At 41.6% G+C, this 24,441-nt stretch overlaps 1 protein-coding gene across 1 annotated transcript; it reads right to left on the bottom strand.

Moving 5' to 3' along the window:
• Positions 1–331: 331 nt before the first annotated feature.
• MTNR1B (melatonin receptor 1B) lies at positions 332–24,089 on the bottom strand. Its single transcript, XM_053970719.1, has 2 exons — positions 23,873–24,089; positions 332–1,200 (listed from the first exon to the last, which is right to left on the bottom strand). Exons 1-2 carry the CDS (start codon positions 24,087–24,089, stop codon positions 332–334), a joined length of 1,086 nt encoding a protein of 361 aa, XP_053826694.1.
• Between the last annotated feature and the right edge of the window lie 352 nt (positions 24,090–24,441).

Here is a 24,441-nt window from a genome sequence, read left to right as displayed (position 1 = left end):
TTCAAAGAAATGAATCCTGATCTTATATAAAGAATGCAAAACTCTTGCTGAAGTAAAAAAATATCTTGTTCATATGTCTGGAAGCCGGATTCAGCTCTCAGAACTAAAACAGCTTGCACCCACCTGCTGCTTTAACTCTGAAACATGTTTTCAATTAATATCTTGTATAAATCACTAATCCAGAGCAATGTGCTTTACTACGAAGACAGTATTCCAGTCATAAAGTGTGATCCAAGTGGAAACTCCCCAGAATTAAGCAGGAATGACCAGAACATTACAACTACGATCTTGGTTTTCTCCATGACAAACTCTTGTATTGTCTATCACACATTTACAAGGTTTCAGTTTTCATTTGGTTATTGTTGTTTAAAGCTGGAGAAGGCTTGCTCTTCTGGCCATCAGTTCCTCCTTTGGATGTGTCCTGGAAGAAAAGCCTTGGCATCCACAGTGACATTAAAATTCGTTTATATTCATTCCGAAAATTCTGATTAAGAAGACCATATATTATTGCATTAAGGCAGCTGTTGAAATAGGCCATTAAGTAACTTATAATGAATAGCCATTCAGGAACTTTTGGTGCCATTTCCGTAGGATCAATGGCTACAGCCAGTCCAATGAAGTTTAGAGGTGCCCAGCAAAAGGCAAAAATCACAAAAACAACAAACATAGTAAGAAAGTTTCTGAAGTCACTTGGCTTCAATCTTGGCTTTGTTTCTGACTTGACTCGTCTTCGAACTTGAAGCACTAAAACCCAAATTCGAAGGTAGCAGAAGCTGACAATGGTGATAGGGACGATGAAGTGAATGACCACAACAGCTACTGTATAGTAGGAGCTTGCAGTTTGGACAAACGTGCATGAATAGATGCGTGGATCATACTTCAAAGAGCCAACAAAAAAATTTGGCACAGTTGCAATTACTGTTAATATCCAGACTAAGGAGACATACAACATTGTATTCCAACAGCTGTACACTTTGTCATAGGCAAAACTATGACATATGTAGCAATATCTGTTTATTGCAATTGCAGTAATGTTGAAAATAGAGCCGATTACACTTAGTCCCATCACAAAGCCACTCGCTTTACAGTGTGTTTCACCCAGTGTCCATCCATTGTGGAAAATAGCTAAGAGCACCAGTGGGTATGGATACAAGGCCACCACCAGATCAGCCAAAGCTAGGCTCACCACAAATGCGTTACCTGCAAGGAAAGAAAAATACAGAAGCATAAGTCTGAAAGCAAGCATAGCTGTGAAAAATGAGAAAAGTGTTGCATTTTTTTGGATGTCTGCAATGCTAAATTATTGGTGATGTCAGCAAGCAGCTGGTATATAGGACCAACAGGGAAATGACTTTACAATGTAACTGGGAACACCACAGGAATATCTGCAGCAACAGGATGTTTCAAATCTGTTGGTGACTGGATTATATCCTCCTTGCTCTTTTCATCTTTAATAAACATAGCCATCAGTGAGCTGTTACATAAGCACATGTTGAGTTGTTTAAGTGCAGCTAACTCCACGGCTGGATTGATGAAATGGAAAAGAAAAAAGTCTAATTTGTGCCAGGTAAGTAAGCCATTATGCCATTCTAACCTATCACTGGAATGCTAATGGGTTTCACAAGAATAAAGGAGAAGGATATACAAAGACTAGGTCTATAGGTATTGGAAGGATGTGTTGTTTTATGTATACTCTAAATTGCTGCACAATATTCTGTAGAATAGGTATTTTCTGCATGAATGGCCTACCCATACTGCAGTTATTTATGGATTGTCTAAGGAAGAGTGAATCGTCTTCACCACCCTTTGCAAAAAGGCATATTTAATTATACAAAGAAAAGTTCCATGCATGCAAGAGGAAGTATTCATATTTTTTGCTGATGATATTCAGGGAATATAGGTGATATTGTTAAGCCCTATCTTCTCTCTTTAACCAGTGTCCTTTTCATCAGTTTGAAATTTCTGACATTGTACCTAAGGGCTTTTTTATAAATTAGTGAGATAGGAAACTATATTCCTGAAAAATGTTCTTCAGGAACTTCACTCTAGAAGATAGAGGTACTAACTTTGAATTCTTGGCATTTAGGTAACATAAAATGTATATCGTTTGTATGGTTTTGTATATGGCTTGCAGTCTCTTTTTTCTTTCCTGGAAGTCCTTGACAGCATGAACTGATATGGAAAAATCCAAGCAATTTTAAAAATTGTGCAAAGGAACATAATCCTTTTTTGAAAAGAGCAGTTAGGTGCTCCATTCTACAAATTCGGAGCTTACTAGTCCTCAACCAACAAAGCACTTCTCCATGTCATATTAAGAATGGCATTAACTGGAATTCATAAAAGCAACAACCATGTAGAAATACGCTCATCAAAAATGACAGAATTTCACATCTACTCTGTTGTCTCTAGCTGCTTTACATCTGTAGCTTCCTCAGTTAAGGAATGGGGAGCTGTCTTTCTGCCATACACTTTAGGGGACCACCAGGCTCATCAGAATTTGCACAACAGCAAGTAAACTTAATGGAAAATAGGATTATCCATCTGTACCCTCAGAAACATAGCCCATCTCAAGAGTGGTGTGCAACTTCTTTTAGATAGTTCCTTGTTATATATTTAGTAGCCTGTTTTATATATTTTAAAAAGCTACACAAGTCTTTCCATAGCTGCAGCTGGATGATTTATGAGGAAAGATTGAATAAATTAGGGAGATGATTGAGTGGGTCATGATAACTTCAAATAAGCCAAGCAGGAAGGATATAACCCATTCCTATGATTGTTGTGAATCAAAGCAAGCTTCAGTCACAACAAGGAAGTTTCAAAGTAGACACAGAGAAAAAAAATTTAATGGCAAGAAGAAGGAAGTGTGGGAACTGTGCTTTGAGTCTGCCACTGAAGATTGTAAGAAAATAGAAAACAAGTATTTGTCAGCACTGGCCTAGATAAAGCTGATCCCTTTGTGCAGCAAGGATGAGATGACTGTGAAGGCCTCTTGTAGCCATGTGGCAAACAGGACAAAAAACAAAATTAACAAAAGAACAGAGGCGTCTTTATCAGAATGTATTTACATCTTGGCAACAAGAATTTCTCTTATGGTTTTTCATCACTGTATCTGACGTTAGAAAATAGAGAAGTCAGAAGATGGAAGGAAGGAAGGAAGGAAGGAAGGAAGGAAGGAAGGAAGGAAGGAAGGAAGGAAGGAAGGAAGGAAGGAAGGAAGGAAGGAAGGAAGGAAGGAAGGAAGGAAGGAAGGAAGGAAGGAAGGAAGGAAGGAAGGAAGGAAGGAAGGAAGGAAGGAAGGAAGGAAGGAAGGAAGGAAGGAAGGAAGGAAGGAAGGCAGTTCGGAAGGAAGGAAGTTGCGGAAGGAAGGAAGTTGCGGAAGGAAGTTGCGGAAGGAAGGAAGGAAGGAAGGAAGGAAGGAAGGAAGGAAGGCAGTTCGGAAGGAAGGAAGGAAGGAAGGAAGGAAGGAAGGAAGGAAGGAAGGAAGGAAGGAAGGAAGGAAGGAAGGAAGGAAGGAAGGCAGTTCGGAAGGAAGGCAGTTCGGAAGGAAGGAAGGAAGGAAGGCAGTTCGGAAGGAAGGAAGGAAGGAAGGAAGGAAGGAAGGAAGGAAGGAAGGAAGGAAGGAAGGAAGGAAGGAAGGAAGGAAGGAAGGAAGGAAGGAAGGAAGGAAGGAAGAAGGCAGTTCGGAAGGAAGGAAGGAAGGAAGGCAGTTCGGAAGGAAGGAAGGCAGTTCGGAAGGAAGGCAGTTCGGAAGGAAGGCAGTTCGGAGAAGGAAGGAAGGAAGGAAGGAAGGCAGTTCGGAAGAAAGGCAGTTCGGAAGGAAGGAAGGAAGGAAGGAAGGAAGGAAGGAAGGAAGGAAGGAAGGAAGGAAGGAAGGAAGGCAGGAAGGAAGGAAGGAAGGAAGGAAGGAAGGAAGGAAGGAAGGAAGGAAGGAAGGAAGGAAGGAAGGAAGGAAGGAAGGAAGGAAGGAAGGAAGGAAGGAAGGAAGGAAGGAAGGAAGGAAGGAAGGAAGGAAGGAAGGAAGGAAGGAAGGAAGGCAGTTCGGAAGGAAGGAAGTTGCGGAAGGAAGGAAGTTGCGGAAGGAAGTTGCGGAAGGAAGGAAGGAAGGAAGGAAGGAAGGAAGGCAGTTCGGAAGGAAGGCAGTTCGGAAGGAAGGAAGGAAGGAAGGAAGGAAGGAAGGAAGGAAGGAAGGAAGGAAGGAAGGCAGTTCGGAAGGAAGGCAGTTCGGAAGGAAGGAAGGAAGGAAGGCAGTTCGGAAGGAAGGAAGGAAGGAAGGCAGTTCGGAAGGAAGGAAGGAAGGAAGGAAGGAAGGAAGGAAGGAAGGAAGGAAGGAAGGAAGGAAGGAAGGAAGGCAGTTCGGAAGGAAGGAAGGAAGGAAGGCAGTTCGGAAGGAAGGAAGGCAGTTCGGAAGGAAGGCAGTTCGGAAGGAAGGCAGTTCGGAAGGAAGGAAGGAAGGCAGTTCGGAAGGCAGTTCGGAAGGAAGGAAGGCAGTTCGGAAGGAAGGAAGGAAGGAAGGAAGGAAGGAAGGAAGGAAGGAAGGAAGGAAGGAAGGAAGGCAGTTCGGAAGGAAGGAAGGAAGGAAGGCAGTTCGGAAGGAAGGAAGGAAGGAAGGAAGGCAGGAAGGAAGGAAGGAAGGAAGGAAGGAAGGAAGGAAGGAAGGAAGGAAGGAAGGAAGGAAGGAAGGAAGGAAGGAAGGAAGGAAGGAAGGAAGGAAGGAAGGAAGGAAGGAAGGAAGGAAGGAAGGAAGGAAGGAAGGAAGGAAGGAAGGAAGGAAGGAAGGAAGGAAGGAAGGAAGGAAGGAAGGAAGGAAGGAAGGAAGGAAGGAAGGAAGGAAGGAAGGAAGGAAGGAAGGAAGGAAGGAAGGAAGGAAGGAAGGAAGGAAGGAAGGAAGGAAGGAAGGAAGGAAGGAAGGAAGGAAGGAAGGAAGGAAGGAAGGAAGGAAGGAAGGAAGGAAGGAAGGAAGGAAGGAAGGAAGGAAGGAAGGAAGGAAGGAAGGAAGGAAGGAAGGAAGGAAGGAAGGAAGGAAGGAAGGAAGGAAGGAAGGAAGGAAGGAAGGAAGGAAGGAAGGAAGGAAGGAAGGAAGGAAGGAAGGAAGGAAGGAAGGAAGGAAGGAAGGAAGGAAGGAAGGAAGGAAGGAAGGAAGGAAGGAAGGAAGGAAGGAAGGAAGGAAGGAAGGAAGGAAGGAAGGAAGGAAGGAAGGAAGGAAGGAAGGAAGGAAGGAAGGAAGGAAGGAAGGAAGGAAGGAAGGAAGACTCGTTTTCTGTTTTAGAATGCCTTTTGGAGAAAGAGAACTTAGTCTAGTGTGTGCACTAAGATTAATTTCAACTCTAAGGCCTTCCAACATCAGCTTCTACCCAAAATGTAATTGTTCAGTTGAAATAGAGTGGGTATTGAGCTCTTTCAATCACATTTGGAAATAAACTGTAAAGTACATTTAGCAAGATATTTTCAAAGTTTTGAGTGCAATTTAGGACTTCTTGAGAATTCCAGGTGCAATGAATAAATAGAGTGAGCAAGGAACTTGTCAAAAACTTAATTTACTAGTTTACAATTCAGAATAAAAATGGTCCAATATCTATAAAGGCCTCAGGTGATTTATCACTTCTATGGCTTTTCACAGGGTTGAATGTTCCCACTGTGCACTGCAAAGTAAGGTCCAATGGTATTTTTCTGTCTTTGTGGATGACTGCAGAGTTAGGTTTTATGTTTATTACTGCAAAGAATAATCTACAGATGTAGAGAGAAACTTTCTTAATTCATAAAATAGAAATAATTGACATTTTGAGAAATCAAAGGTCTTAGGCATATTCTATATGCTTGGAGAAAGTAAATATTCCTTGACACACCTAACCCAGGGCTTTTAGGGTGGCCTAAATTATATTCATAATATAACTAAAGGGGTAACTTTCTGCTGCTTGTAACAAAATAGAAAACACAGAATTTTCATCTAGCTGGAATTATTATCATTGCTTCTGGAATTTACTTGATTAACTTCGTTCTTAGATTTCAGTTTCATTAGAGAGAGAGGTATGTTCATTTGGACCTTCAGTGGAAAGACCTCTTAATTACAAGCAGTAGCTACTGAAAGCCAAATGTCTTGCCAGGTATTCAAAAAGATGATGATCGTCTGTGCTGTTTTAAACACTGATAGTCCTATGCATAAAAAAGAAAATAAGTTCTGATATTGACTTTGGGTGCAACAGAACTAGATAGGTATTTCATGAAGCATTCCTGCATATTGGTTTACTTACTACAACTAACAGGAGAGAGAGAACTGTCACATCCTCTTGTAATCTTGATATGACTTGATGTTGTAGGAATTTAATTACAGAATAAACTTTTTGGTAAGGCCAAAACTGTTAAGGGCTAAGTATCTGCCTTCTGAAAAGATAACTGACTTTTAATTTCTCTACTAAAAGCAGAAGCAATTGCAATAAGCAACTATTTTTTTAAGGTTTTTCTTCTGTCTCTGTTTTTAAACTGGTTAAAATGCTTAATTATATATCATGATGTTGTTTTTTTTTTTCTTTTTTTTTGGTAGTGTTTTGATTGTTGCACATTTGTTTAACAAGTTTTTATATGTTGCATACAGACATCACCCTCTTCGATCTATTGCATTGGCAGCAGGTGGAGCAGAGAATTAAGTCTTTCACACACTGACACTTGAATTCCCTGTGACAGTACAAGCCAAGACCTAGGGTAAGCTTTGATTCATTGAGACATGTTAATTTGGTATAATGTTCAACAGTGTGTTGCTAACAGAAGGTGTAACATAATGCTCCAGACAAATGCCAGATGGGTGTTTGTTTTCTTTGAATATGACAGTTTAAAAGCAGTGATATGCTCTTTTGTAGTTATGTTTCATTATTTCAGATATTAGTGAGGTATACTGCAGACTTTGATATAAGGGAAAGGGACAGGCAATAGATTTCCACTAGAACAACATATTTTAAATTTTAGAGCCCTTCTGCCCTCCAGCAGATCAACACTCCCATCCAATTTGGTGTTGTCTGCAAACAGACTGAGGAGGCACTCAATCCCCTTGTCCAGATCACTGATAAAGATATTAAACAGGACTGGCCTGAAGAAGAATGCCAGACTCACGAGAACAAAAGCTTAGCATGTAAAAAGGACTTTGAGATTGTGGCTAAGTGACTTGCTGACTGTGTTCTTGGCCCTATATCTGCAGCTATGAGCTAATGCTGGAAGCTACATTTGCAGGAGGTGAATTTTAGGCCTGTTAGGCAAATCTCTCAGTTGTTGACACAGACACAGATTTATTGAAAGGACTTATCTAAGTTGCACTGTTGTTTTTGAGATCATGATTTTGGCATGCTTGGCATGCTAGGCATGAATGTAAACCCAAAACAAAACCTCCACTTCTTCAGCATGCTCACTCTTCTTCTCCCTCTGGTTAAATATGGGAACCCTAGTCCTTGCTGCGAGTTTGCTGCCTTGAGTTTGCCAATAGACTGCAGGTGCAAAAGTGCTGTGCTGTTAAAAGCTGAGTAAAAAGGCCTGAGGTTTGTAATCCCTGGGGGCACAGTTTTGCTCGCCTGCGGCTTCCTCTGGTGCTGGTGGGGACGGTGGTGACTCTCTGTTGCCACCTAGTGCGGGAGCCACGGCAGAGACAACGCGTTGCATCACCTAGCAGGGCAGGAGGAAAACGCCCGGGGCTGCCTCTTCCAAAGCAAAATGCTGATCGTTAATCAGATACTACATTTGCGGGGTGATAAATACTTTTCTGGGCTTCTGATACTTTCTGAGATTGCAGGAACTTTTCCACTACTGGGTATTTTCAGAGAGAAAAGGGGAAGCAGAAGAGGCCAGACAGGCTCTACTACTAGAAATTTCACTGTTGCCTAGTGATTAGGACACTTCCATGACAGAAGAACCCTTCTTTGAAAAATACTTGAGTTTATGTCTCCCGTAGTCCCCAGAGAGTGCCCTACTCACCAGCCCTGCTGCTCTTCTGGGGTTAGCGTGCTTGTCTCTTTCTAGGTTATGTTCAAGAATTTCAGCCTAGAATCAGAATACACAGGTTACCACTTGTATTGTAGAGTGCTCTTTATGAGTATGCTCATCCAAAAAGAAGTTTAAAAATCCGCCTCATGATTTAACAACTGGAAAACTGAGATAGGTGCAGGAACTCTCCAAGACACTGATTAGGAAGAGCACTCCAGGTTCATGAACCTTGCTCTTTTTTCTGTTAGATAATACCACCTCTGTTAGGCATCCTCTGGGAAAAGTGGCAGCACTGGTCCAGCTCTCTTCTCCCAAACAATAGTGGCATATTGATGCTGAGGGATGGAGCACACAGAAGAGCTAGAGCTATTAAATAATGCTGGTTGTATTAAAAGCAAACAAAAGTGGGGGGTTGCTGCACTAGATAGTAAATCCTTAACGGATTTTGCAGATGAAAAAATTTTACTTGTGTTCAAGGGAAGACTGGAAAAGTACTTGTAAGAGTATTTATTTGAAGAACTACATTTAAAGGTTACTTAACAGTCATATCATACTAGATTTAGGAACTCCTCTGAGATGGAAGGAATCACAAGTTGTAATAATACAGAACCCCCAACATGCAGGGTTGCTTTGTTCTCTTTTTCTTCTCAGTGCCTGCTTCCATCTACTGCTAAAGACAGAGTATGAGTCTAGCTATGCCTTGTTCTGTGTGTCCAGCCATCTGAAACTGAGCAGCATTTTCCAGCAGGCTTAGGGGAGAGGATTCCTTGTAACCATGCCCTAAGAATGAGGTCAGGCTCTTGCTCATCCTTCCAACTAGGATGGAAAAGGCCCATGTTGTTGCTGAGAGAATCATAGGCTTGTAGAATCATAGAATGGTTTGAGTTGGAAGAGACCTTAAGCATCTTCTTGTTCCAACCCCCCATGCCATGGTCAGGGACACCTGCTCCATCCAGCCAGCCCTGAATATTTCCAGGGTTTGCACATCCTTATTTTCTTTGGGGAAACTTGTGCCAGTGTCTCACCACCCTCACAGTAAAGAATCTCTTACCAGTATCTAATCTAAGTCTACCCTGTTTAGTTTAAAATCTCCCCTTTTTCAGTTTAGATGTCACACAGGGAGCGAAGCCAAGACATTCACTCTGAGGTTTAGTGCCATGGCACCAGTGGCAGCCCAGCCTCAGAACCTGCGGTTGCTGAGCACAACCACTAAACAACAACAAGACCAGACTGTTTTTTTCACTGGTTCATGAACTAAGTCCTGTTTTCTGTATCTGCCAGTACATATCAGCTTAATTTTCTTCTCTTGAAGTAATCACAGCTGTTGATTGCTTCAACCAAGAAAGAATAGGAAACCTACTTGTACAACTGCAAGTATGAAAACTCATTTACTGCTGACAAAGGGGCTAATACGAAAAGCTGTAAAATACAACAGGTGCAATCTAGTTAGATCCTATAAAGAGCTGGGCGACCTATAATTTTTAATAGCTTTTTATTCAGTGTCTCAGCATTATATTGCATGTCATAGAAAAAAAGGTGAAATACACAGCATTTTATAGGATGTTGCTTTGTTAAGGAAACAAACAAAAACCTGCCCCAAAACTTGTTTGAGATCAACTACAAAAGACTGAAATGTGGAACCAAACAAAGGAAGGATATTTCACTTCTAAAAACTCTGGAAAAAAACTTCATTATGCCCTGACAGATTTTAATTTATATTGTGTGAAACAATAGTTTGTTCCATCACCTTTATTATTACTTTCATCTTTGCTACTGTATCTAAACCATATTTGTGTCAAAGGAAATTATGCTTGTTTTTTTCTTTATTACTGCAACAAAACATTGCTCAAGTCCTTAGAATAACTTAACTTCCACCTTCTTTTATAAAAAAGACAGGAAATTGAAAAATGAAAATAATTTTGTTCAAACTAAACCCATGCTTTGTTTTGTTAAGCTGTTTGGTTTGTGTTTTGTTCTATTTTAATATTTGCTAGTGGAATAGTTGCATTTAAGAAAACCAAACAAACCAACAAATCTCAGACATTAAATAGTTCTATTTTAAAATATAAGGCTTAAGATATTACTGAAGATACTCAGGCTATCAGGCTAGTATATGAAGTGAATAAAATTGGGGACTATTGGAGACTATCAGGGACACAATCAGGACCAATTTGCCAAGAGAATTGATTAGCCATGATAAGGTGCATCTTGTAGTTTAGCCCTGCATACCAATTTAAACAGCCCGGAACTTTTTGACCAGTGTAAATGTTGGGATCTCAACTTACAGAACCTAAGTCATGCAAGTAGCAATTTCCTCAGTGGTTTACTCAACTGCTCTGTAGGGCTGCAGGTGAAGGACTTGTAGCCTGTGATAGCTACCAAGACAAATATGTGCAAAGCCTGTACATGTCAATTGGTTCCATCTGCTAAAAGAAACCAAATCTAAGCCCATTATTCCTCCTATGTACTTTTGGGTGTTCCAGTGTTCAACTCCCAGACATGGTAGAGGATCCTGGATTTTTATAAAAAAGGATTTGATACACTGCAGTAAATAGAGTACATGGGAACATCTTACTGGAAAACGCTTATGTTGTCAAGTTGCCAATGCTTCTAAACAACCTACGGAGTCCCTTCTTTATAATCTCCTTTTCTTCTCTTGTTTCTGTTTCACCAAGGAAGAAAATAGATGATACTAGATGAAAATGGCCATTTTAATATTTCAGTAAGGAAAAGTCTTACCCTTTCTTTTCTGAGCTTTTGGAAGGCCTCATTACTGTACATGCATAGGGAGATGAATGTCTTCAGAAGCTGTTGCCAGTCTCTGCCATCTGCTTCTTTTGGAAACAAGATCTTAAAGCAAAGTACAGTGACATGATTCATCTTATAATGATACTCACAGGTTTGTAAACATGTGAACAGATGAATAAATAAAATGCTTTTACAGAAGATGATTGTGTATTCTTTTCTGAAGTATTAGCTGCTTTGTGTTCCAACTCAATACAGACAAAGTGTGTAATGATCATCTGCTGAATCAAGGTCTTTTCTGAGAGACAGTAGAAGCCTTGAAAAATGACAAGACAACAACTCTGCTGTGGCTGGGCCTGCAAGTCATGATACTGTTGAGATAGGTAAATGAGGGGTGATAGGCATGCAACCAATATAGCCATAGAATCATTAAAGTTGGAATTGATCTCTGGAGTTTATCTAGTCCAACCCTCCCATTCAAAGAGGGATAAATTATAGTGGGTTGTTCAGGGCCATGTCCAGTCAGCCTTTCACTGTCTACAGCCACAGAGACTCAACAACTGCTCAGGGTGACCTGTTCCAGTAAGAAACCAGTGTACAGGATATTTTCTGTTTTCACTAGGGAATAGAGGCAAGATGCTGTCAATTTTGCAACAGGTGAGGGGTGTACTTGATCTACTAATAGCAGAGGGTACTTAAGATCATACCTGTTACTATGCACGCAGAGACCAGACATGGTCATTAACAATGAGCTAGACTTGCTTGGTCAGAAGAGGCCCCAGTGCAGTTTAGAATAGATGGGGCTTTATTTTTCTTATACGTCTGCCTTCAAATTCTTTGTGACAGCAGAATTTTTTGAACAATCTTTGACTGGACAAAATAGTCTGAGCCAAACAGAGAACCTGGACCAAGATGTTTCTCCAGACCAGTAAATCTACAGACAGGTAATGGTACAGAACTCTGGAGCATGGAGTGTGGTAAGGGCTGCACAGAAAGAGGCAGGATGCACCAGCTCCTAGCAAAATTATTTTCAGAAAGCAATTCTCACTGTCTTTAGCAAGGTTAGAATGTTCCTCCTTATCTAGATACTCACCTACTAGGTTCAGCTTACCCTGGCTGCAGAATCCTGTTCCACAATCTACTCTTATGACCTTTGAGCACTGGGAACTGACTGCAACCAGCCATTAGGCAGACTTCTGTCTGCCTAACCTACTGAGTCACACCTCTTTGCAAATGAATACATTTGCAAACTGGAGCGAACCAATATAGTTTTTACTAAGCCAAGCTCAAATGGAAATCACTATATTTATTCTTTAATCTATATATTCTCATGTAGTATATATATAATACACTACATGAGAATATTTGAGGGTCTTTGAAAGTCACCTACTTCACTATTGTGTTTGCTCTCCATAAGCAGAGCAGATATTCTTGCTTCATCTTTAACCAGGAAGCTGGCTGCACAGCAAGTTTTACAGTCTTTATGGTCCTAGCATACCAGGTGTTTCATAAGAGTGACTAAAGAAGATTGTATTGTTTTTAGGTTATTGAACCAAAGGTATAACTACAGGACCTCAAATTAGTTAACTTTTCTTCTACTTTGAAAAAACAGATGTCCAGTGCTGCAATTGGACTCTGGATTGTGTAGTTGAGGTTTCATACCCAGCACCATAATCACAGGTAAAATCTTATAAACTCTTTCAACCCACTTACAAGTGGATAATTTTTTCTAGGCAAATCAGTATGGTTACACCATCCTTTTACAAAGCCTGCCTCAACATCTGATTAATATTTTACACATTTTGCTTCTAATGACTGCAAAGGGAAGAATTAAAAAAGAAAGGAAAGTTTTGCTTAACATGAAAACTGATTCAGAAAGTAATCTTTTGTCCGTGGGCTCTAACCCCACCTGTGAATTTAATAACAAGTACTTTTGCAATCGCTTTAAAAATATCTCAGGGAGACTTCTTGTCCTTGAGTAGGAGTGCTCTAAATTTCCACAGCACAACACTCACTTTCTGACACTATACTTTATGCCAGTAAAACACCTGGAGTATAATGGTGTACTATCTGACTTGCAGCAGGGAAGTTTGAATTTTAAATATTTTTTTTCTGTCATGGCTAACATAACAAGACAAAGGCATACAAAGATACCAGTCTCCTATTAATCAAATTTTATTTCCTCTCTAACAATGCAAAAATTACACCCCACACATTCCAGTGAGTAACAACTGATTTCAAGCAAGCTGGTTGGAATGTTTAGTCTCTTGAATATTTTCCCAAGACTCTTAAGAACCTTAAGTGGCAATTCACAGAAAGGAGGGATGGACATCTCCCACTTGGCACATAATGACTATGCCATTTGCATGTTTTTACTTGTCTTGAAGAAAAGCAGCATGTTTTAATATAACAGCCTTTTATTTGTCAGTATAAAATCTGATTAGAGTTGACTACTTCTAAGAACATATTTTAAAAGTCTTAAGGATCACAACACCAATGAGTTTCACCATAGACAGGATCTGCACAGAATGGGCGCCTTGAATAGACACTTTTTTCATTAAACTGTGTAGATAATATTCAAAAAGTAGGCTATTTTTACTTGAATAAAAAGTAGGACATAAAAATACCTAGATTGATTATTATTACATATATTCATAGGTGACAGCCATCTCACAAGAGGTTCTTTTCCCTGTTTGCACTCAAATGAAATGCTGTGAATACTTGAATTATTTGGGAAAATGGAACTGGCTTTAGAATGAGAGGACACTGAGAATTTCAGGCAGTATTGGAGCAAATCATAGACATGAGGATGCCACTTATTGGTTCCTGTCTTCTTTGCAGTGATATATTTTACAATTTGCTGCTAGTTCTAAACTTACGATTAGTTAACATAATTATATTTACAATTAGTTAACATAATTATATTTACAAGGGCTGGGATACCAAGTGGATATTTTTTTTGTTAGTCAGACTGTTAGTTCCAAGAGGTGCATGTGCTATCTTCTGACAGCAATAATTGCCTACATTGAGCAAATACGGCAATATAAACCAACAGGTAAGCAGATGTTGTTCTATAGCAAAAAGATGACAATACTAATGGAACTATCATATAAATTATTATCATCTTCATAAGGTGTTTAAACATTGAAACTGATCCAAGTCCACAAAACACAGCTGAAAAAAATTAGTAGGTCTGTCAGAAGGGTTATGTTTTTTCTGCAGACATAATTTAAGCAGCATTTATTAAACAGTGTAATCAATTACCTCTACAATTAATAAAAAGAATCCAAACAGTCAGGATTCTAGTCATTTGATGAATGTGTTTAAGGTATTTTTATCTGTTTTCATGTCAAGATGTAGCTGTCCCATATGCTGCTGAAATGTCAGGAAAATGCTGACTCTGACATAGCTCAGTCCTTATCATTATGGAGAACAAAAGTAAAACAGATTCTAAAGCAACTACTGTTGTTAGGGAGGACACACCACAGTGTTGCACCCACAGTGATTTAGACATGTTTCTGTGAGATTTTGCTGTCAGGAAACCTGTTTTATGCCCATATCAAGGTGGAAAGATAAAAAGCATAACAACTGCTCAGATTCATTTTTAGGAAGATGAAAATTGCAATAGCATTAGCATTTCTTTCTGCAAAAGAAAAAATGGTTTTATCAGCTCAGGATAACATGGCTGTTTTCATATGCATTCTTGGGAACAAGGCAATGTACTTGCCAGTTTATGGCAAGGTACCAATATGCACTTGTAAAGGATAACTTCTAAGAAGCTAAAATCTGAAGCATATCTGAAGGTAGTGGTACTCATAATAGATGTGAATTGAAGTAGGAGTAGAATTTACTCCTAGAGGCAGAGAACAGGTTGTCACTGATTTAATGGAATGAAAGTAGTCTCCTATAACATCCTCAACACAATGATTAAAGTAATCTGGTGAATATATATCTGCTAAGAATAGATGAAAAAATTTGTCTTTTAAAATGAGTTGTCCTAGTGCTCTGTGGGGAGGTTTGGGCTCTTAGCTCTGGCTGATTGTGCCAAAGAGCACCATGAATTGCTTCTGCTGCTCCATCCAAGAATAGAGCTTTACTGCAGAGAGGTCATTCCTCATGCAGTCAGTGAGTCTTGCAAAAGGAATGTCAGTCCAGAGTCCAGGAGAGAGCTGGCAGGAAAGGGAGTGCTCCTAAGGCACACTGGAACTGCCATAATACAGCTGCTAAGAGCTCCTTCTAATTTCCTGTATCTGAGAGTATGTTTGTGTTGGTTATATCAAGGAGATGAAGGAAATTTATTCATACTCTGAGCTGGGAAAAAAAAAAAATAATAAAGGCAAAAGCTGTGTGACTGCGTTAGACTAGGCCTTAAGGGGAGCCTGAATACAGTGTTGCAGGAAAAGCATCACACTAACAGCATCCTTTGGTTTTCCTTCCCTTGAAACATGGGTAGAGTGGACTTGTGCCAAATGAAATACATGACATAAATACACCCTTAGATTCTCTTTACAAGTTCAGGAAAGCATACTTCTGCAGCTCAAATAAATCTTTATCATTCTGTTTCCTCTAAAGATAAGCATACCAATAGCTCCACTTATTAAGTGGAATAGGACTTAATATTACATTCTAAAATAAAAGTATCTTGGACCTGATCTTGGCAATAAACTTCCTTTTTGCTTATCAATAAATTGAATACTTACAGTACAGGATAAAGGTAAGTGATAATTCAAAACAACTATAACTTGGCAATAATGCATTGCCAAGTGCTTCAAAGAAAGATACAAAATATCCTATGGCTGCAGAATAACCTGCACTGAGTTACAATTTTACCCTAAACAGCATTCCCTGTGATGTAGATTGATAGAGAAGTTATTTTTCTACTTTATGATGTTTCTCTACTCCTAAATACTTCTTTCAATCCCTCTAGGATAATAATTACCTTACAAACTTTCTATTTCTAAAATAATTTAAAATTCTGTATCGTTCAGATTTTTTCTTTTCTAGAACAATCTTAGGTTTCCACTTTTCACTTTTTTCTAGATTTACCTGCAAGATTCACCTCCTTTGTTAAAGAAACTTTCTTATTTTGCAAATTAATAATCCTGGATTTTCACTTTGCTCTTCTGCTTTTGGAATTACAGGTTAACAAAGTTTAGAGTTATTATTTCATAAGTAACTTTGAAGACTTATCTTCTCATTTGGTTACTGTTTGAACCAAGTCTCACAGAAAAGAGCATGGAATTGGTGATGAACTTATTCTGTTTCATCTCCAATAAGAGAATGGAAGCATAATTAGAATTATGAGATGAGTCACGGGCACATGACTGAATAGTTCTAGAATTGATATAAAAAGATTTGGAGTATTGATCATTTGGAGGTATTTTCTGGGAAGAGGTTTCATATCTTCATGGACAGATTTCACCTAAGCATATGGGATACCAGCTTGCAATCCAAGCTGGCAGAATGAATAAAAAGAACTTGAAGTTGAGAGATGGGAAGAGAGCTGGAGAAGAAACCATATAGTTTCTTCATTTACCACCCAGGGCAAGGGAATTTTGGCTTCAAGAAGGTGGTGGCAAAAAAGATAGAAAACAGGAGCTCAATCATTGTGGAGTTCTGCTGGAGTGATAATATAAAAAGCAGTACAGTCAGTTAAAGGGTGTCAGGAACCTATGAAATGAAATAGGGGATCAAAACCCAGGGAGAAATAAAAATTAAACTTTTTGAAAACAATTCTGTTAGAATGGAATTGCACCAGTGATCAGAGAAGAGAAATACCAATCAAAAGGTCTATTGTCTTCATAAAAGAAGGAGAATGAAGAGAGAGATTGAGAGAGAGAGAGAGAGAGAGAGGATATCCTGGTAAAAGCCAAAATTACATTGGGGAAGAGTTGTAAAGACAATGTGCAGTGAAGAATGCAGAAACCTGAAATTGGATGAGAACGCCTTCCTTTTAGTAGGAAAACACTAATGGAGACCATTTAACATCAGGACAATGCAGGCCGTCATATGTAAAGGGGAAAATAAGCACAGAAATGGCAGCTGAGTTCTGGATATACACCCACCAGATTTCTTCAATTCAGAGGCAATTCGCCAGTATACCTCAGCCTTTGTTTTCATGAAGAACAAAGACATCCCTGAAGAGCCTGCCATAGAAAATAAGGTTGTATTGAAAGCAGATGAGGTTATTTCGGTTAAATTAAATAGAAGAGTAAACAAAGCAGACATAGCTAAGAAGGGGACTTGCACATTTTGATAAATAAAAGAAACTAATTAGGAAAGTGAAATCAGCTGTATTGAGGAGCATAGGGACTTGAATGTGGAAGAAGGTTGGCATTTCTTCATATTAAAGGTACATAAATATTCTCTGTAACTTGCATCCAAAAGAGGGAAAAATATAAGAAAAAGTTCCAGATCTAGATGGAGAAGAAGTTGTCTCAGTAAGGATACTGGGGGCAAGAAATGAAGCTAGAAGTAAAACATAAGTCATGTCCACCAAAGAAAACTGCTAGAGAGAGCAAAAATTGATAAAATGGGAACTAACACATCCCCTAAACTTCTTTGACTTTGCAAAGACTTCTAAAATGACTAAAATGCCCTTTCAGCACAGTAAAAATTAGGAAAGGAGAGACAAGTTACTGGGAGAGGGGGACCCTGAAAATTGAGTTAAAATGGCTCCCAGTTTGAAGAAAGATTTTGTTAGACCTTTTAATAAGGATAAAATTGGTGGTCTTGGGGACAAGGCAGGCTGACAGGTGAGGAATTAGCATATCTACAATAAAGCAAAAATATCAGGAAGATTGAATATATTTGATGGCAGGAATTTTTTAACATCTGTTATCTCAGAGATAGTGTTGTGTTCTGAAAGTATTGAGAGCTACATGTGGGACCTGTAAAAAGGGGCTGAAATGTTCTCTAGTCCTCACTGCCAGTCGGGAAGTGCAGATTTCTCTCAGGCTTGAGTGATTTGATTTCCCTCTGAGCTTGGCTCCCACATGCATCCCAAAGAGCAGTGTTGCCATGACTCACTTGCAGCTGTGGTGCTCTCACACTTTACTACCCATTTCCTCCTCCTTTGCTATGGTGCTGCACAAATGCTATTTCTTTTTGCATGAATGGCACTCACAGTAAGTCAGAAAAGCAATTAGTCAGGGAGTAACAAGAACAGTAAACGAGTGTTGCCACCTCTGGAAGATTCATTTGTCTACCACAGAGTATGTGCTAACATGGCACCTTTATTCAAGGTGGGAAATTGTTGAAAAGGAAGAATGATTTGAGACATCTTTGGGCTCTTAATCTCAATTGTAGCCAAGACTGGAGAGACAAGCTTGGAGGGATAAGAAATTTAAAGATGCATATACAGACAAATGGAATAAAAGTCAATGTGAGCTTATACAAAGTGGCTGTACCAACTAATCTGATCACCTTTATTTAATAAAAGCTGGACTTGGACTTTCTGGATCTGGGAGGTTGCTCTAAACAGATCTAGCCTTGGAATCACCAGGGTACCACTTACAGTCTGTTGCTACCACTGCCTGGACAATGATGAAAGAAAATGATGAAAGAAACCAGAGGGAGATAACCTACATCGAACTAATTTTGTCTGTTTCAGAAGTATTACGTCAAAAAACACAAAGAGAACTAATGAAATTTTATGGTAATAAAAGGTGAGAGCCTACTGATACATTGACATGTCAAGATCTTTTTTTTGCTTGAGGACTAAAAGACCAGAAAGTGGATAGAGTATGATAACATGAGATATGAGGTCAGGCACTGAAGGAATAATTGTGTAACAAAAGAAAAAGAAGAGCTGCATCAGCAAGTGACTGCACCAAGAACAGTCACCCATATTATGCTACCACATAAAAGGAAAATGTGGCTTCAAGGCATACCAGGTCCATTTTGTCCATCCAGGAAAGGACAGAACAGAATAGAATGTTGATATTTTCTTGAGAGTATTGGTGGTACTTCATCTGCATTACTGTGAAGACAGATTAATTTAGTTTGGATAAGTGATCTGAAAGGCTTAAAAAACCCAGGAAAATAAAGAACAGTAGCTTAGTTTCCTCTAAGCTACTTAGAGGAAACTAAAACTATTTGACATGTCTACTATGGAAAAAAAAGGTTGAGGGGTAAGCATGTGTTTACTCTCCATTAATATTGTACAAAAGTTCTCAACAGGTGGAGAAATTATACGTTCAAATTAAATGGCAATTGTAATTCTACAAATAAGGATATCCACTCTAAGTAAGCAACTAATAATCACAAAGTTAAAATAAAGTAAAAATTAGTTTGAATCATGGTAAGAGATAGAAGAGCTTTATTCTAAGTGTTGGGTTCAATGAACTTTTTTCATTGTTGAAGCTATGTTCCCATCAATTTCTTAACATTAAACATCTTCAAGCTGAATGTGAGAGAGAATATGAAGGCCAAACACAGCTAGTCCCAGAGCTAAGAATTCTGTGGATCCAGAGTTCAAGAAGTAAGGAATACAAAAGCTGAAACCATCAGAGGAGGATTTCATGATCTACTCATCAAAATATGTTCTTGTCAGCATCACTGCTGATATTAAAGGACAATTTTTCCTGAAGTGGTTTCAGAGACAAGTTTCTCCACTGTCGTTTTGTAAGAGATGGATTCCATCACAGGAAACAACTATCCTGTATTCCAGGGGACAGAAAAAATAATAGCGGAGGAATAAAGGAGGGAAAGAGAACTGGTGTGGTCAAAGAGATGAAGAATAACTGAAAGCAGCATTTAACAATGGGGATAACTTACCTTCAGCTATATCAAAGAGATGTGGAGAGAAGGCTATGGAAAGGGAAAGAGCATGGAAAATACTACAAGACTTGCTTATATTGCTGAACATGTTTATTTAGTAGATGGATAAGTACCAGTATTATAATTCTACATGCAGGATTGTTTATTTTGTACAGATGTACATATGAGAAGCATTGTCCATCTCTAGAGCCACATATACATTAGACAGAACTAAACATGCAAATACACCGATGCTCTTACAGGTAAAAGAAACATGAATTTAGATTTCATTTGTGTTGCAACAGCACCTTGCTATTCAAATGGAAATCAGAGTCTCACTGTGCTGTGTTAGCTGATATATATAGAAAGGAAAATAGTGGAGAAGGTGAGGAGGGCTGACAAAATGCACTAAAAATACCACTTTCCACTAATGCATTCATTGGCAATGCACCAAGGTTAATATTAATATTCTGCCAAAAGTCAAAGGGTCCCAAGTCCTCATTTCTATTTGAAATTATATTGAGTTAATGCACCTAATTCTCACTTCTCACTGATTTTATGCTGGCTTTAGGGCCAATGAAGTATAAATGGTTTGCTTTATCTCTGTCCTCGGGGAAATGCCTTGCTGGTTCCCACCTTCTAGAGTGCTTCCTACCAGGTTCTTACCCCAGCCAATAATGTTACGTTTATAGCTATGGTTATACAAAAGTATCTTCAAAGTTCCTAAAAGCATCTAGTGGCTTTGATTTACTTGATTCACCTTTGGGATACTTGATCATCCAGCAGTGGTTGTTGAGCTCATGTAAACTTTAACACTTCAAAAGTTCATCGATGTGAAAGCTGCCGTCAACTGGGCATGTTTAATTGAAGACGCACAAAATCAAGACTTGTTTTTGAAAATTCAGAACGCATTTGACATTTCAAATAGAAAGGCAAGCTGATTTAATTTTATTATTTCCACATACAAAGTTTTATTTAATTTTATAGTGCGTTAGATTAAATTGCTCTCTTCCCAAATTAGAACAGATAAAAGCATTAATTTCTGTAAATTAAATCACTTTCAGAGATCAGAAGTTGCTCAGCCTCTCACAGAAAGACTGGGTGCAGTTATGTAAGACAAGCATGTTGATTCATACCAATTATGCTATGCATTACTTGGAAGAGTCTTCACAGATTTTCCCCAAAACCAAATTTAAATGTGGGAAAGAGGCTTCTGTGTGATCTGAAACAACCATTCTGTTGTAAGGCTGGCAAAATTCCCATGTTTGAGGAGTGAATGAGCAATGTCCAGAAACACCAATCCTATCTATTCTTTATTTCACTCCTACTGAACATAATAGGACAGAAGCCCAATGGCTAATAGGTCATTTTATTTCACTCCATTCTTGCACCTCCCATTATATAAGAGCATTAGAATATATTTACTTTTGGTCATGCTTTAATTTTAAGGACAGCAATGCATAACTACATTGTTTCCAGGTATCAGAGCTCTCTGGGAAGTCTAGAACAGAATAGTGTTGATAAATCCTGGAAAAACTGCTAAAGACCTGTATTGCTTTCCGAAGGTATGATTAGTTCTTGTGCCACACAGAAGTAGGCAGAACTGGTTAATTTATTCCTTATACACCTGTGACTTATTTGAAGTCCCAAACTCTCATCCAAGAAAAACCTCTCACTAGCTTCTTCAAAGGGAACTGAGTACTCATGATGTTCTTTTTTCCTTCAGACATCTAGATGTCTTCCTGTCATAACCATTCCCCTAACTTCATCTTTTTATTCTCTGACAAGGTCTAACTCTTTTCATGCAGTTTTTCCTCACCATTTTGCTATCTACTGCGTTCACTCCCCTTGCAAGTACAAACACGTTGTTTCTCGTTTGATCAGAATAGAAACCTGCAAGTCCACCTGCTTTTCCATCTTTCTTTGTCAGATGCTAAGGGCTCCCAAGTACTGCCTTAGCTCTCTGCCACTTTCCCATCCCCTCTATCACTCCACCCACATCAGTTTCCAGTCCTCTTCCACTCTGCTTCCTCCCTAAGAAATTTTACCTGAAAAGACTTCTGTAGACATTTACCAAACTATGCCCTTTCAGTTTCACCTCCAAGAGTCATGTCTTCCTGACGTAAAACTAAAACCTGGCAATTGAAAAGGTATTTAACCTTATGAAGATTACGCAGAAACAATTCCCTGCTGTTTTTCACAGTACTTATCAAAGATAAAGAGATCTTTGGGAAAGGGTCAGCGACATCACATTAAGGATTATCCTAGAAGGAGATCGATTAGCAGGTATTTGAAGTAGGTAAGACGACTATGTTTGGGGTTTTTTTGTTTTGTTTTGTGGTGAGTTTTTTGGTTTTGGTTTTTTTTTTTTTTTTTTTCCAAAAAGTCCCAGGATGTCACAGAGTACTTTGATCAGTGTCTTGAAAGTTACTCTTCCAGGCATCACTCTCTTCCAGTCCAAACCCTCCCCTTTTCTGTTGTCTGAGTGAAGGAAACGTTTCAGAAGAGAGTTCCTCTCTTCCTCTCCTTGGACGGGATTTGGTGCCTCGGGCCGGCCGCCCTCTCCAGCGAGAGCCTGTTCCCTGGGCGCTTCCGCCCCCCGGAGTCCAGGCGCGAATCCCTCGGGAACTCGCCTTCTCCCGGCGTCGAGGGGGCCGGGAGGGCGGGGGCCGGTGAGTCACGGCGGGTCCCGCGGGACTCCCTTCTTCGCCGCAGCGCTGCGCCCAGCCCAGCCCAGCCCCGTTCCGCTCTGCTTTCCCGGGGCAGCGCCCGGCGCTGCTCGGCGGCCGCGGTCCCGCTCGGGGCACGCAGGGCTCCGGCTCTGGGCGGGCCGGCACTACCGGCCCCGGCACGGCTCTGCTTCTCTCGGCTTGGTCCTCTGGGACGGACAACCCAAGCACAAGCGTATGGACTAGCAGCGGCCACCCCATGTCTTCCCTCGCTCAGCCAAACCACCCTTCCAGACGTTCTCAGGTTCGGCGCTGCTCGGGGCGGGGTGTGATCTCTCAGCCCCGTGTAAACGGGACTTGCCGGCATCCCCCGCCTGTAGCTAGACGTGCAGCGATTGGGGAGCGCAAGACTTAGCCCTCCATAAACTGCTTTTGCCCCTAAGTATGATTTAACTTAAAGCAAGGGCGAGCGAGCGCCTACTCCCCGTTACCAGGAGCCGTAGTCACCGCACGTGAGACACGACAGCGCTTGGGAAGAGACACTGGTTGAAAAAACCCCAAACCAACACCCCCACCACCCCCAGGAGAAACAAGCCAGTAGCTCTTCCTCCTTCCCAGTGGCAAGGGAGCACCCGCTGACACAGAGGATCGATGGCAGAACCCTCTGGCTCCGAGTGCGGGGAACGTAGTGCTTCGGACTCCTGCCCGCTCCCAGCAAAGTTTGGTTATCCCGACCTGCGTGCGCATGGCAAAACGAGGGAACTCGAGTCTCGAAGGAATGAGGAGTTCCGGGAACAGCTGAGTACTACAAGAACTACACTAGATACACCACGGTTTCGGGGGTAGCACTTTATACTGCACCGACACCCTGCATCCAGCCGAGTGCCGGTGTGTCCAGCTCTGCGCATCAGGGAACAATCGGCTCCATCGACGGGGGGAGCCGGAGGGGCTGTAGGATCCGCACGCAGCGGGACGTGCGCGAATCAGGGCCAGGAGGCAAATCACAGAAGCTGGCGAGAAACTACAGAGTTTTGTAGTTTGAAACACGTTGTAAACAGCCCGGCAGAGATAAGGAGATAAAGCCAGTAAGTTTAGCAAGTAAAAACCGCAGAGCAACATTCTAGCACACACAAGGAGAAACTATAGACACTATTCAAAGACAACACCCTACTTTATTTGTTACGTTGTGGCTGAAGGATATGCGATGAGGAGACAAGAAGGCGATTTCGTGAAGACTACCGTGAACTCTGATGCAGGCTCCAGAGCACGGGCTGAGACGCTTCCCCACGCATGCACAGCACCGTATCTTTAGGACTCTTGAGCAAGTTTTAAAAGCTCCTCCTTCACTCCTCCGACCGCTTTGGGCACGCTTTTCATCGCCGGATGGCACCGATTCCCCTCCTCGGGAGTTCCATAGAGACCACATAATGCCTCATTAGCAACCACTGAACGACCTGCGCTCCCGAATGGAGGGCAGGACGGACCCCGAGGAGAGCGCAGAGGCGGTGCGCTGGGAAGGGTGACTGAGCGCCTGGGGACCCCTGCACACACTACAGGGCAAGAACCAATGGATGGGGGCTCTGGTCCCCCGCCTTCAGCGGGAGGCCCGCAAAGACTCGACAAGCGGGCTGGACTCCTCAGGACAGCTGGAAGTGAGGACCAGGATAGCGGCGGAACTCAGGGCGCTCGCTGCTCCCTGCCGCCGCCGGGGCAGGGTGCGGGGATCAAGCCCTTACCTGAGTTCCGAAGCTTGCGGTTCTTGAAGACGGAGATGATGACCAGGAGGTTGCCAAGGATGTCCACCACCGTGGTGAAGATCAGCACGCTGGACAGCACCGGCACCACCCAGGCGGGCCGTGGGGCGCCCGCCGCCGCCGCCTCCCGTTCCGCCAAGCCGAGGCGGCCGCGCCCGCCCGGGTCACAGCAGTTCCTCAGGGAGCCGTTCTCCAGCATCGCGGCCACCCCGTCCCGGCGCCTCCCCGCGGTGACCGGCGGCGGCCCCGCGGACTGACCGCGCGGGCGGGCGGGAACGGCTTTAAGGGGCGCGCCGGGCGCTGCTCCACCGGGAGGGGCGTGGATGGGGCGGTACCAGAGCCCCCTCCCCTTTCGCGGCCGGTGGGGGAAGCCCGGGGGCGGGCCCAGCCCCGCCTGCCGAGGGAGGGAGGGAGGAGGCGGTGGCCGGCGGGAGCGGCGGCGCGGAGCGGGAGCGGCGGGGGCTGCCAGGGCGGGTGCAGCCTCCGCGGGTAGCGGAGGCTGGCCGCGCTCGGCCATCCCCGGTGACAGCTTGCTTGGCCGGAGAGCTGCG

This window comes from Vidua macroura, chromosome 2, assembly GCF_024509145.1.
Source record: "Vidua macroura isolate BioBank_ID:100142 chromosome 2, ASM2450914v1, whole genome shotgun sequence".
Lineage (NCBI taxonomy): Eukaryota > Metazoa > Chordata > Aves > Passeriformes > Viduidae > Vidua > Vidua macroura.
This window is presented reverse-complemented; position numbering and strand designations above follow the sequence as displayed.

Coding starts and splice junctions, on each gene's coding strand:
- MTNR1B (XM_053970719.1), bottom strand. CDS start 24,089: ATGCTGGAGAACGGCTCCCTGAGGAACTGCTGTGACCCGGGCGGGCGC. Junction 1,201..23,872: donor CCGCAAGCTTCGGAACTCAG/GTAAGGGCTTGA, acceptor CTTTCCTTGCAG/GTAACGCATTTGTGGTGAGC.